At 46.9% G+C, this 12,350-nt stretch overlaps 1 protein-coding gene across 4 annotated transcripts in view; it reads left to right on the forward strand.

The window, feature by feature from the left end:
• Txnrd2 (thioredoxin reductase 2) overlaps positions 1–12,350 on the forward strand; it is a 73,896-nt gene that overhangs the window by 22,768 nt on the left and 38,778 nt on the right. For all 4 annotated transcript variants that reach the window (XM_045132460.1, XM_045132461.1, XM_012951739.2 and 1 more), the window contains one exon: positions 3,439–3,509. In XM_045132460.1, the coding sequence (XP_044988395.1) occupies positions 3,439–3,509 (71 nt within the window). The remainder of the gene's footprint in view (positions 1–3,438; positions 3,510–12,350) is intronic.

Below are 12,350 nucleotides of genomic sequence, written 5' to 3' on the forward strand. Positions count from 1 at the left end.
GCATATGGGGACATTCATTCCAGCATGTAGGCAATGGCAGGGAGAGTCAGGTGATCTAGGGTCTCAGGACTGTGTGAAGGCTGCTGGCTGATAAGGAGTTTCCTGGGCAACTGGCTCAAGGTTACAGGGCTAAGGGCAGAGCCTGAGTCCAGGAGTGCTGGGCTTGGAGAGGGAGTGGCCTCCTGTAGCCTGGGGTCCTTAGCCATGCCTGGAAGTTTAGGCCCCTCTCCTGAAGACTTCAGCCTGTGCCTGCCAGTGCCCAATAGGAGGGTTTCACTCTAGTCCAGGCTGACCTGGAATTCACTATGTAGTCTCAGGGTGGCCTCGAACTCCCATTGATCCTCCTACCTGTGCTTCCTGAGTGCTGGGATTAAAGGTGTGTGCCACCACGTCCAGCTAGTTTTTTTGGTTTTTTTCCAAGGTAATGTCTCACTCTAGCTCCGGCTGACCTGGCACTCACTTTGTAGTCCCAGGCTGGCCTCAAACTCACAGCATTCCTCACACCTCTGCCTCCCAAGGGCTGAAATTAAAGGTGTGCATCACCACACCCAGCAAAATGCTTTTATTTATTATCAAGCCGAGAAATAGAGAGAATATGACATGCTGCTGCAAATGAACTACAGATATACGCATGATATTTTGTGCATCTAGCTATCCCTGGGTACTGGGGAATTGAACCTGTGTCATCAGGTTTTTGAGAGCAAGTGTCATTAACCACTGAGCAGTCTCTCCAGCCATGGTTTTGTGCTTTTGAGACACAGTCTGAAAGAACTTGTAGTTCTTCTGCCTCAGCCTGTGGAGTGCTGAGATGATAAACTTGTGCCACCTGCAGAGCTGGTTTTTTTCTTTTGAGTTTTCTGGCTTGCCTATAGTTTACCTCACCTGTTTTCCATCATGTCAGGTGGCCATGAAATTAAAATACTGGATAGAGGCTCTAAGGAGAGGCTTTTAGCATTGGGGTGTTAGAGTGATGTCAGAAGCCACTGGCTAGGTCAAGTGCCAAATGTTCTTTGGACAGGAGGCTTTGGAAGGCCCCTAACTCTGTCTTACTGTCTTTGCTAAACTGGGGATAGACGGAGTAAATTAAATTCTCTGTGAAAGTTGGACCTATGGCACATGCCTATAATCCCAGCATTTAGGAGCCAGAGAGAAAGAGAATCAGGAGTTTACAGTTACGCTTGGCTACACAATGAATTTGAAATCAGCCAAGGCTACACGAGGCCTGTTCTCAAAAAGAATAAAACAAAAACAAAACAAAAAACCTACTTCCCTATAGAAATATTTTTTTCACTGAGTTCTAACCATTCCTCCCTCTCTCTCTCTCTCTCTCTCTCTTTTTGTTTTTTGTTTTTCAAGGTAGGGTTTCACTCTAGTCCACGCTTACCTGGAATTCACTATGTATCTCAGGGTGGCCTCACACTCATGGCGATCCTCCTACCTCTGCCTCCCGAGTGCTGGAATTAAAGGCATGCCTGGCCCTAACCATTTTTCTTAATTCACTAGTGGCTCCCCGTGTTTCTGGGAGCTTTTGGTTAATTTCTAAAATTCTGAAAAGACTGAATCTGAACATTTTTGGCAGTTTTTTATCTGCTTTTATAGACACCTGTGGACCTAGCCTTGTGGACAGGCAGAACTGAGGAAGACTCCACAGTAAGCTAGGTGGAGATGGGGTAACCACTGGGGGGCAAGAAAGGAGTGAGATCAACGGGGTTTAGAGGAGGTCTTGTCCTTGTGAGTCTCCCAGAGCATTAGTGTCACTAGCCCAGAGCTTCTATGAGGATTGAGCCAACATGGGTCTCACAACCTGGGTTGCCATGTTGGCCTCTGATAGCCCAGGTGCAGTGTTGATGGAGAGTGAGTGAAGGGGATCCATTCCTCAGGCACACGTAAGGATCTGCCCCCTAGCATCTATTCCCTTACAGGTTTGCTCTGGATCTTGGAGAGAGAGAGAGCTCATGAGTGCCTCCTGTTCTTGAGTGTCACACAGGGCCTAGCCTTTGTCTGCCAGGCCAGCAGAGAGTCCCTAGCTGCAGACCTGGCTCTGTAGGATGGCGTGGTGCTATTACTCAAGGTAGCTAGATCAGACACGGTCAAAATGACCCTTACCCAACCGCCAGGCCAGGGATGTTCTGCTTAAAGCCCCTGAAGGCCACAGTATGCTTCTAGGATGCTGGAGGTCACCATTGGCCCTTGGGGATGCTGGGCAGAGCTTCATATGCACCCACAGTGCTCCTCCTTGTAGAGGCCCCTTGCTTGCCCAGAGAAACATTTGCTTGCCTCAAGGGGTACTGCCAGTATTTCTGTTTAGTCACAGGGAAGGTGGGGGGAGGGGAGGGGAAGAAAGGGAAGGGAGAGTAGGAAGAGTGCCCAGGACCTGGGGAGGCACCTAGAGGCCTCCTGCTCTCCCTGCTGCATGCCCTTATCAGGTACCTGCCAAGGCTGGCTTGCATTTGAGTCCCTTTGATTTTCAGACCTTTTGTTTTCCTTGAGCAAACTAGATAAATTCCTGACTTTTATTTTGGCCAATTGGAATGGTAAACTGTTTGAAATCTGTTTCCTCTGTTTCCTCTACACCCGCATATCTTATTCACAAGTTGCTAAAAGGCAGCTCTGCCTTAAGTAGTCCCCATCTGCATAGCCACTCCTGCCAGGGCACCTGTGTGATTCTTGTGCAAACTGTGACTGGTCTTGGAAGGTGCTGGGTCTATCCAGCCTAAAGCCTGGAACCTCTGAGCCATCTACTCCCTGTGCCTAACTCACCACTGTCTGCATTGAGGGCACCTGCTCATATGCTCCTCACTGGGAAACTGTGGAGCTCTCTGGGCCCCTGTCTTGCCAGCCTCTCTTCACCTGCTTCTCTGAGTCTTCCCCCGTCAAAAAAAAAAACAAAAAAAAAACATATTTATTTATTTATTTATTTAATGGAGAAAGGGGAAATAGAGAGAATGGGCACACCAGGGCCTCCAGCCACTGCAAACAAACTCCAGACACATGCACCCCCTTGTGCATCTGGCTAACATGGGTCCTGGGGAACAGAACCTGGCTCCTTTGGCTTTGTAGGCAAACGCCTTATAACTGCTAAGCCGTCTCTCCAGCCCTGGGTTCAACCTTTTGATCTGCATGTCCCCCATGTCCAAGTACCTAAACAAAGTCCTAGGATTCAGTGCTGTGTCCTTGTGGCCCCTGTAGCTGTTATGCCTGTAACATGCCCTATACCCTGGGCCTGAGGGGGAAGGTCTCAGGGAAAGAACGCACACTGAGTTAGATAGGACAGGTCACCTTCTGTTTCTGAAGAGGACACAACCTGACAGCATGGATACAGGGCAAGGAAGCAGTTCCTGCGTGGGACTGAGTTGTTTCTGCAAAGTGGGCTATCTTCATGGAAGTCCCGGGGCAGATCAGTGGCAGTCTTACCACATGGACTCTTTTCCTCCATAGATTGAAGGAGCCTTGGAATATGGAATTACAAGTGACGACATCTTCTGGCTGAAGGAATCCCCTGGGAAAACGTAAGGCTTTGAGTGTTTGGCTGTGATGGTGGTACTGTCCTCCTTTTGCTCTCAGAAGAACCTCAGGGCCATTAGAACCCAGGGGATGCTCTATTCTCTCAAAGAAGGAAAGGTGGTCCTTTGGGTGACCCTCTGTGGTGCTGTAGCTGTACTACATCCCTTAGCTACCTTGGAAGTGATAACATGAATATCACAGAAAGCAAGACAGCTGTTCATTATCTAGAATAGTAGCTGTCCTGCAGATCTCCTCTGGAATAGCAAGGAGTGTCTCCATTAAACATTCCGTCTGCTGTCTGCTTTGAACATTGAGCATCCATGAAATACAGCAAAGGCTCCGAAAGCATCATGAGTCGTGGCTTGGGTATGGAGGTGAGACCAGCAGTGTATGCATGTGCTAAGTGAATCTGCCTGGCAGAGGTGCCAGGTCCAGTGGGGTTGTGGGTCTGGGCAGCTCCAGCTATGTTGAGGACATTTCTTGATTGTAGGGACGAGAGTAGCCACTAGAGGGTGGCAGCGGCTTGGCTGAGAGCAGTGCTCATGACCTTTGGTTTTCCCCACTAAGAAAGAGTGGTGGAAATAAGTGATCCAGACATAGGCAGATGTATATGTGTATGCACAGGTTATATGTATGCAAGTAAATATGTGCCTATATGGTAGTATGTATTGTGTATCTTTTGGAGCGTGTGCACAGGTATGCATGCAAGACATGCATATACACTGAGCTTATTTCCGTTAGCATAAGTTCTCATGGTTTTCCATGTTGGAGCATGTCAGAAGTTACTTTTTTGTGTGTGGTACTAGAGATTGAACCTATAACCTCACCTCATGCCAGGCAAAAGCTCTACCACTGAATCACTAAAGCTACATCTCCAGTTTTTTTTTTTTAATTTTTATTGATCCATTTTTTGAGAAAGTTGAGAGACAGGGAGAGGCGGGTAGAGAGAATGGGTGTGCCAGGGCATCCAGCCACTATAAACGAACTCCAGATGCTTGTGCCATCATGTGCATCTGGTTTATGTGGGTACTGGGTAATTGAACTTGGGTGAGTCCTTAGGCTTCACAGGCAAGCACCTTAACTACTAAGCCATTTCCAGTCCCATCTCTAGTTTTAAAAAATTGTTTTTCTTTATTTGTGTGTGAAGTGGAAGGGGACCACATGTGCCACGGAACACCTGTGGAGGTCACAGGACAATCTTGAGGTGTCTATGCATCACCTTCTTTGAGACAAAGGAAACAAAAGAAAGTCTGGCCTGCAAGCTTTGAATTCTCCTGGCCCCACCTCCCATTGTTGTAGGCACTTTGGCATTATAGCTGCAAGTGCCACTTTGCATCTGGCTTTATGTAGGTACTGGGGAATTGAACCCCAGGCTGGCAGGCTTTGAATGCAGGCACCTTTATCCACTGAGTAATCTCCTTAGCCCTCAACTGCTTTTTTTTTTTTTTTTTTTTTCTCGAGGTAGGATCTCACTCTGGCCCAGGCTGACCTGGGTGGCTTCGCACTCACGGTGATCCTCCTACCTCCTGAGTGCTGGGATTAAAGGCGTGCACCACCATGCCCAGCTCCCCAACTGCTTACCCCCCCTCCCAGATAGAGTCTCACTCTAGCTCAGGCTGACCTGGAATTCACTGTGTAGTCTCAGGGTGACCTTGAACTCATGGTGATCCTCCCACCTCTGCCTCCCGAGTGCTGGGATTAAAGGCATGTGCCACCATGCCTGGGTACCCAACTTCTTTGTATATCAGCTCAGCATCTTGTACTGGGATTCAATGTCTCTGCATCCTCACAATACATTTTTCTATTTCCTGCTGTGGGGGGTCATGTTAGATAGTTATGTACACCTATCAGGAGTCTTTCCAAGAAGCAGAAAAACTGAGTTCAAGGATAAATACCCTTTAGCCTCCATTCATTTTTCTGGCTGCACCCTGTCACCATGTGCACTGCTGTCCCCTCCCCCCTGGTCCACATAACTTGGACATCAGCTTTTTTTTTAATTGACAGCTCCCATGATTATAAACAATATCCCATGGTAATTTCCTCCCTCCCCCTACTTTTCCCTTTGAAACTCCACTCTCCATCATATCCCCTCCCCCTCTCAATCAGTCTCTCTTTTATTTTGATGTCATGATCTTTTCCTCCTATTATTATGATGATCTTGTGTAGGTAGTGTCAGGCACTGTGAGGTCATGGATATCCAGGCCATTTTGTGTCTAGAGAAGCACCATGTAAGGAGTCCTACCCTTCCTTTGGCTCTTACATTCTTTCCGCCACCTCTTCTGCAATGGACCCTAAGCCTTGGAAGGTGTGATAGAGATATTTTAGTGCTGAGGACTCCTCTGTCACTTTCAGCATCGTGGTGCCTTCTGAGTCATCCCAAGATCATTGCCATCTGAAAACAGAAGCTTCTCTAACCAAAAGTGGGAGTAGCATTAATATATGGGGGTGGGGGGTTGGAGAGATGGCTTAACAGTTAAGGTGTTTGCCTGCAAAGCCAAAGGATCCTGCTTCAACTCTCTAGGACCCACATAAGCCAGATGCACAAGGGGGGCATGCATCTGGAGTTCATTTGCAATGGTTGGAGATTCTGGCGCGCCCATCCTCTATCTTTCTTTCTCTCAAATTAAATAAATAAGGGCTGGAGAGATGGCTTAGTGGTTAAGCGCTTGCCTGTGAAGCCTAAGGACCCTGGTTCGAGGCTTGGTTCCCCAGGTCCCACGTTAGCCAGATGCACAAGGGGGCGCACGTGTCTGGAGTTCATTTGCAGAGGCTGGAAGCCCTGGCGCGCCCATTCTCTCTCTCCCCCTCTATCTGTCTTTCTCTCTGTGTCTGTCGCTCCCAAATAAATAAATAAATAAATTTTAAAAAATTAAATAAATAAATAAAAATACATATGGGTAGGGCATCAGCTTTTTTGTTTTGTTTTCAAGGTAGGGTCTCACTCTAGCCCAGGCTGACATGGAATTCACCGCGTAGTCTCAGGGTGGCCTTGAACTCTCAGCAGTACTCGTACCTCTGCCTCCCGGGTGCTGGGATTAAAGGCGTGCGCCACACCCAGTGCATCAGCTTTTTTATAAGACACAAAATGAAAAGGAACCTCTCTCCCCACTCCCACATATGGTTATGATCCTTGCTGCCTGTAGCCCCTCCCTGGAACTATCGGAGTTCACGAGTTGTATCCATACTAACTTCCACCGGGTCACAGTCTTTTGACTTGATTTTGTTTGTTTGTTTTTTTGTAGGTAGGGTTTTGCTATAGCCCAGGTTGACCTGAAATTCACTATGTAGTTTCAGGGTGGCCTCAAACTCACAGCCATCCTCCTACCTCTGCCTCCCAAGTGCTGGGATTAAAGGCGTGCACCACCATACCCAGTTTGACTTGGTTTTTTTTTTTTTTCAAATATTTATTTAGGTTTTTGTTTTGTTTTGTTTTGTTTTTTTCTTTTTTTGTTTTTTCGAGGTAGGGTCTCACTCTGGTCCAGGCTGACCTGGAATTAACTGTCATCTCAGGGTGGCCTTGAACTCATAGCAATCCTCCTACCTCTGCCTCCTGAGTGCTGGGATTAAAGGCATGTGCCACCATGCCCGGCTTTTATTTAGGTTTTTTGACACAGTGTCACCATGTAGCCCAAGCTATCCTGGGACACATGATTGTCTTGTGTTAACCTGCCAATTAATGAGATTACAGGTATGTGCTACCAAACCTGGTTCCCATATTTTACTTGTATTTATTTTATTTATTTATTTATTATTTATTATTATTATTTGGATTTTCAAGGTAAGATCTTGCTATAGTCCAGGCTGACCTGGAATTCACTATGTAGCCTCAGGGTGGCCTTGCATTCATAGCAATCCTCCTATCTCTGCCTCCCAAGTGCTAGGAGTAAAGACATGTGCCACAACACCCTGCTCTTGTATTTGTTTTTTGCTGGCAATTATATCCAGGCCCTCACACATGCTAGGCCAGTGCTGTACCACTGAGCTACATCCCCACCCAAATTTAAAATTTTTTTTTCTTTTTTTTGTTTTTTGTTTTTTTTTGTTTTGTTTTTTGTTTTCAAGGTAGGGTCTCACTGTAGCCCAGGCTTACCTGGAATTCACTATGGAGACTCAGGACGGCCTCAAACTCATGGTGATTCTCCTACCTCTGCCTCCCAAGTGCTGGGATTAAAGATATGCACCACTATGCCCGGCCAAAATTTTAATTTTTATGTTAGCACATCTATCACTTTTTTCCTTTGTGCCATAACAATTTCTAGAGTGTTTTTTGTTTGTTTGTTTGTTTGTTTGTTTTTTGCAAGGCAGAGTCCCACTATAGCCCAAACTGGCCTGCAACTCATTCTGTAGCTCCTGGCTGGCCTTGAACTCATGGCAATCCTCCTACCTCAGACTCCTAAGTTCTGGGACTAAAGGCATGTGCCACTACACCAGACTAGTTTTGGTATGTGTATGTAGTGCTGGGGATCGAACCCAGGCCCTTGCACATGTTAGGAAAGTATTCTACTGCTAAGCTACAGTCCTAGTTTCTTATCTAGTTTGTTTCACTACTGGACTAGATGTGGTCTGGCTCCCTTTCCATATGTTTTATGGCCTTTTCTGATACTGAGAATGTGTCTGGGAGCGAGGCTATGTGTAAGTCGTCCTCATGGTCATTGCCCTACTTCCTGTACTGACTGGATTATTGCTTTTACCTTATTTGTTATATGTCTCTGCATGCATGTGTGTGTGTGTATGTACGTATGTGTGTGTGCATATGTGTATATATATGATGTGTGGGTGGCTATACACACAGAGGTCCAAGGGCAATCTTGGGTTGCTGGTCCTCTCCTTCTGCCTTCTTATTTTGAGCTGCTGCTTGTGTCAGTGTGGCTGGCCTGGGATCTTCCAGAGTCTCTTGGCTCCATCTCCCATTGTCACATGTCACTTCCCATCCAGCTTTACTTGTGTGTGAATGCTGGGGAGTTGAACTTGGGCTGGCAGGCTTGCAAGTAGGCTCCTTTAACTGCTGAGCCATCTCCCCTGGCTCCCTTGCTAGGGCTGTTGTTTTTTTTTTTAACCCTCTCTCTTATCTTTTCCTTATCTTCCAACTGTTCTGTGTATCAAGATTGGGTTCCTATGTTATACACTATGCAGATTTTTTCAGCTTCTTATGTCTTTTAACTTGTTAACTTGTATGATGTACAAATGTACAAATGGTTTTCTTTTCTTTCTTTTTTTTTCTGGCTGTAACTTAAATCTCTTTTTGCACTTAATGGCTTTTAGATTTATTACATGTTCAGAAAAGCCTGCCCCGCCTTCTGCCTGTGGTTTTTTTTTTTTTTTTTTTTTTTTAAGTCCCTGTATTTTCCTGCAGGGTTACCACTGGCTAGATTTTCTTTCACATCCTTTGCCTGGCTGCCATTGTCTGCCCCTCTGAAAGCACCATCACCTTTGGGTCCTGAATGTTGTCTCTGATTCTGGCCACTGAACCTGTTTCAAATACTTAGTTTTCTTTCACAATGAGTGATCTAGATGGAGTTTAGGCCTGCTTTCCCGTCTTTCCATGCCTTACATACAGGACCCAACATGGAACAGTACTGAAACTGTAATGGCCAGGAGGCCAGCCCCTGCCCCATCTCTGTCCACCCTGAGGTTTCCCTTTCTAGGATCAGGTCATTGTCTTGGTCTGTCACCAAAGGCCAGAATTTTCTGAGTCGTTCTGAGGGAGGGCCCAGTGCTGTGGGTGTATGGGAGACATTGTGGCCCAGCAGGGACCTTCCCCTGGCCAGGTGGGAGCTGCCCTCTATGACTATGTGCTACAAGTAACTCGCTTAACTGGGAAGATATGACCACCGTTATTTTGGTCATGAAAAAAACTGCAGTGTTTATTTTCTTCAGAAAAAAAATTAGATTTCAAAGAAAGATTCCTTCATTTAGATGGAATCTAGGTATGTTATTGTTTAAGAAAAAAAGTGTTTGCGATGTATCAGTCACCCGTTTCGTTTTGAGCATGATTTATGTGAGGAAATGGGTTTTTTTTCTAAAAAAAAAAATTAAGCTGGAGATATATCCCTGTACGATGCCTCTGTGAAAATGCTGCTTTGTCCAAGGCTGTTAATGCAAGTTGTAACAGTGTAGCATGGGAGTCAGTGTTTACACGTTACATTCCTCTGTGCAGTCAAAATAAGCCCGGAGGGTCTACAGTAGCATTTCTGTATTTTATCAGCTTGGGCTGGGGCAGAGGGGGAGGCCCTACTCACACTTGGAGGGGCTGTTTCTGCCAGATTTATTTGCCTTATAAATATTCCCTGTGTTTATTTTAACTCGCCTTTAAAATGGAGCTGAAATTAATATGGACCCCAGGGCTGCTCCTCTGGCCCCAGGGTGCCTCCCAGAGCCAAGTGGGGATACTTTGACGTGGCCCCTTTTAAAAGGCTGGATCAACAGCTGAGGGTACCTGGCATCTCTAGGCCTAGGCCTGTAGTGGGCACCATCTCTACCAATTGGTACGTGCTGGGGACAGGCCATCGTGGCCCAGCCCCAGGTCCCTGGAAGGCTCAGGTTTTATAGTGTGCTCAAGGCCTCTTTCCTCTCCTTGTTTTTATTTTTGTTTTTTGCGGTAGGGTCTCATTCTAGCCCAGGCTGACCTGGAATTCACTATGGAGTCTCAGGCTGGCCTCGAATTCATGGTGATCCTCCTACCTCTGCCTCCCAAATGCTTGGGTTAAAGGCATGTGCCACCATGCCCGGCTCCTTTCCTCTCCTTGTATGGCTTAGGCAGCAATCAAGACTTAAATTTCTATGCATGTATATGGGGTGTGGTGGCCAACACCTTTGGGTCACCTGTGAAGTATATTGAGCTCAGCATCTTGACCTGCAGCCTTGTGGCCTCCCAAAGCCAGTTTTGACTGCCTTTGTCCCCAACTCCCCAGTATCAAGTATTATGTGAGAATTCCCATTCCTCCTTGTCTGACATCCAGACCTCAGGAAACCTAGGGCTACCAGGTTGCAGAGATGGTAACTAGTGCCAGAGCCCAATCCATAGAAGGTACAGCTAAGGTCTGCCCTTCACTTAGCAGCTCAGTGCTGGCCAAGCAGGATCACACCTGTCAGATATAGAGGACTAAACACTCTATCAAAGCCTAGAATGTGACCAGCTCCAGAGAGAGAACCTCTAAAAGGCAGCATGAATTGCCCAAAGAGCCCCAGACTCTCATAGCCACACCATGGGAGAAAGGGACTGACCTTCTGCCTTAGAGAGGCTAGGACTAGGCAGTCTGGGGCCTGGGGTAGGACTCCAAATTACCACTTGCCCAACCTCAGCTACATAGATACCAGTGTGTCCCCAGCCTGGTTGCCTTTTTCATTGTCCTTCCTCTGTCAAAATCCAGAATAGATTGGAAAAGGGAGGAGGATACTGGAGTGGGACAGGGTCCACTGGGCAGACAGGCAGCAGAACAAGAGTGGGTGGTAGGATAATGGCTGCTGTGGGTAAGTATCCACTGCCAGCAGGGATAACTGGGGTATAGAGGGATGCCTCCCACACCCCATTCCCTGTCAACAAGCTGTCTTATTGTGCAGAGAAAGGCCTTGACAATGGAGCTATAAAGAAGGTGAGAAAAGTAAGCTTGTTCCTTAACCCTACTTTAAGGATGCAGATCTTGAGCCATAGCTGGACTGCTGTCCCTCCCTAAAGTCTCTGTCCCCCCAGATACTCTAACCTGGCCCCAGCCTGCTTGGCCTAACACCCAGATCTCTTCCTCCCATACTTTTAGATGCCCTAACCCAAAACAGGACCCCACTGCCACTGTTCCTTATCCTCTTTCTCTGAGACCTCTAGCAGGCTGCTGGTGAGTGGGTGCTATTTGTGTTTGGATGTTAGCTTTCCACAAAGCCTCTTCTCCCCCACACTGTGCCTAAGGACCAGTAGCTGAGTTGCTGTTCCAGGTAACAGTTAAACTACACTTGTTTCTGCTCTCTGCTCATTGTAGCTCTGCTAAGATCCCAGAGAGGCTGGCAGAGCATGGGACCTCCTCTTCTATGACTGCCAGCCCCACTCAAGCATCTGGCCTGCACACTGCCCTGGAAAGGTCGAGGCCAAAGCCAGCCCATGATTGTCCATTCCCCTTAAGCTGTGGTAGCAGCCTGTGGCTTTTTGTCTGAGAATTCCTGGGACCCTGTGAAGCAGGGAGAGTGATTTTTTGTTTTTGTGGCAGGGTATCACCTAGCATAGGCTGGCCTGAACCCTACTCTGTATTCCAGGTTGGCCTTAAATTTATGGTAATCCTGAGTGCTGGGATTATAGGTATGGGCACCACGCTCGGCTAGGAAGAGTGTTTTTATAACTTGGGCTGATTTAACAGTGCTTGTCAGAGTTGGTCATAGAAACAGCTTTGATCTGACCTTTATTATGAAGTCTGGGAGCTACTGGACACCAGTAGTACCAGTACTAGTGGCCAAAGTACAATGGTCATATTTCTCTCACTCGAAGTGTAAAAGGTAGGAAGATACCTTTTTTTTTTTTTTTTTTTTTCGAGGTAGGGTCTCACTCTAGCCCAGGCTGACCTGGAATTCACTATGGTGTCTCAGGGTGGCCTTGAACTCACAGAAATCCTCCTACCTCTGCCTCCCAAGTGCTGGGATTAAAGGCGTGCGCCACCACGCCCAGCTCAAGATACATTTATTTTATTTTATTGGTTTTTCTGAGGTAGGATCTCACTCTAGCCCAGGCAGATCTGGAAATTTTCTATGTAGTCTCAGGGTGGCCTCAAACTCATGGTGATCCTTCTTCCTCTGCCTCCCAAGTGCTGGGATTAAAGGCATGTGCCATCACGCCTGGCTCAATAAAAATATTTTTAAAAAATGAA

Source organism: Jaculus jaculus, chromosome 13 (assembly GCF_020740685.1).
Source record: "Jaculus jaculus isolate mJacJac1 chromosome 13, mJacJac1.mat.Y.cur, whole genome shotgun sequence".
Classification (NCBI taxonomy): Eukaryota; Metazoa; Chordata; class Mammalia; order Rodentia; family Dipodidae; genus Jaculus; species Jaculus jaculus.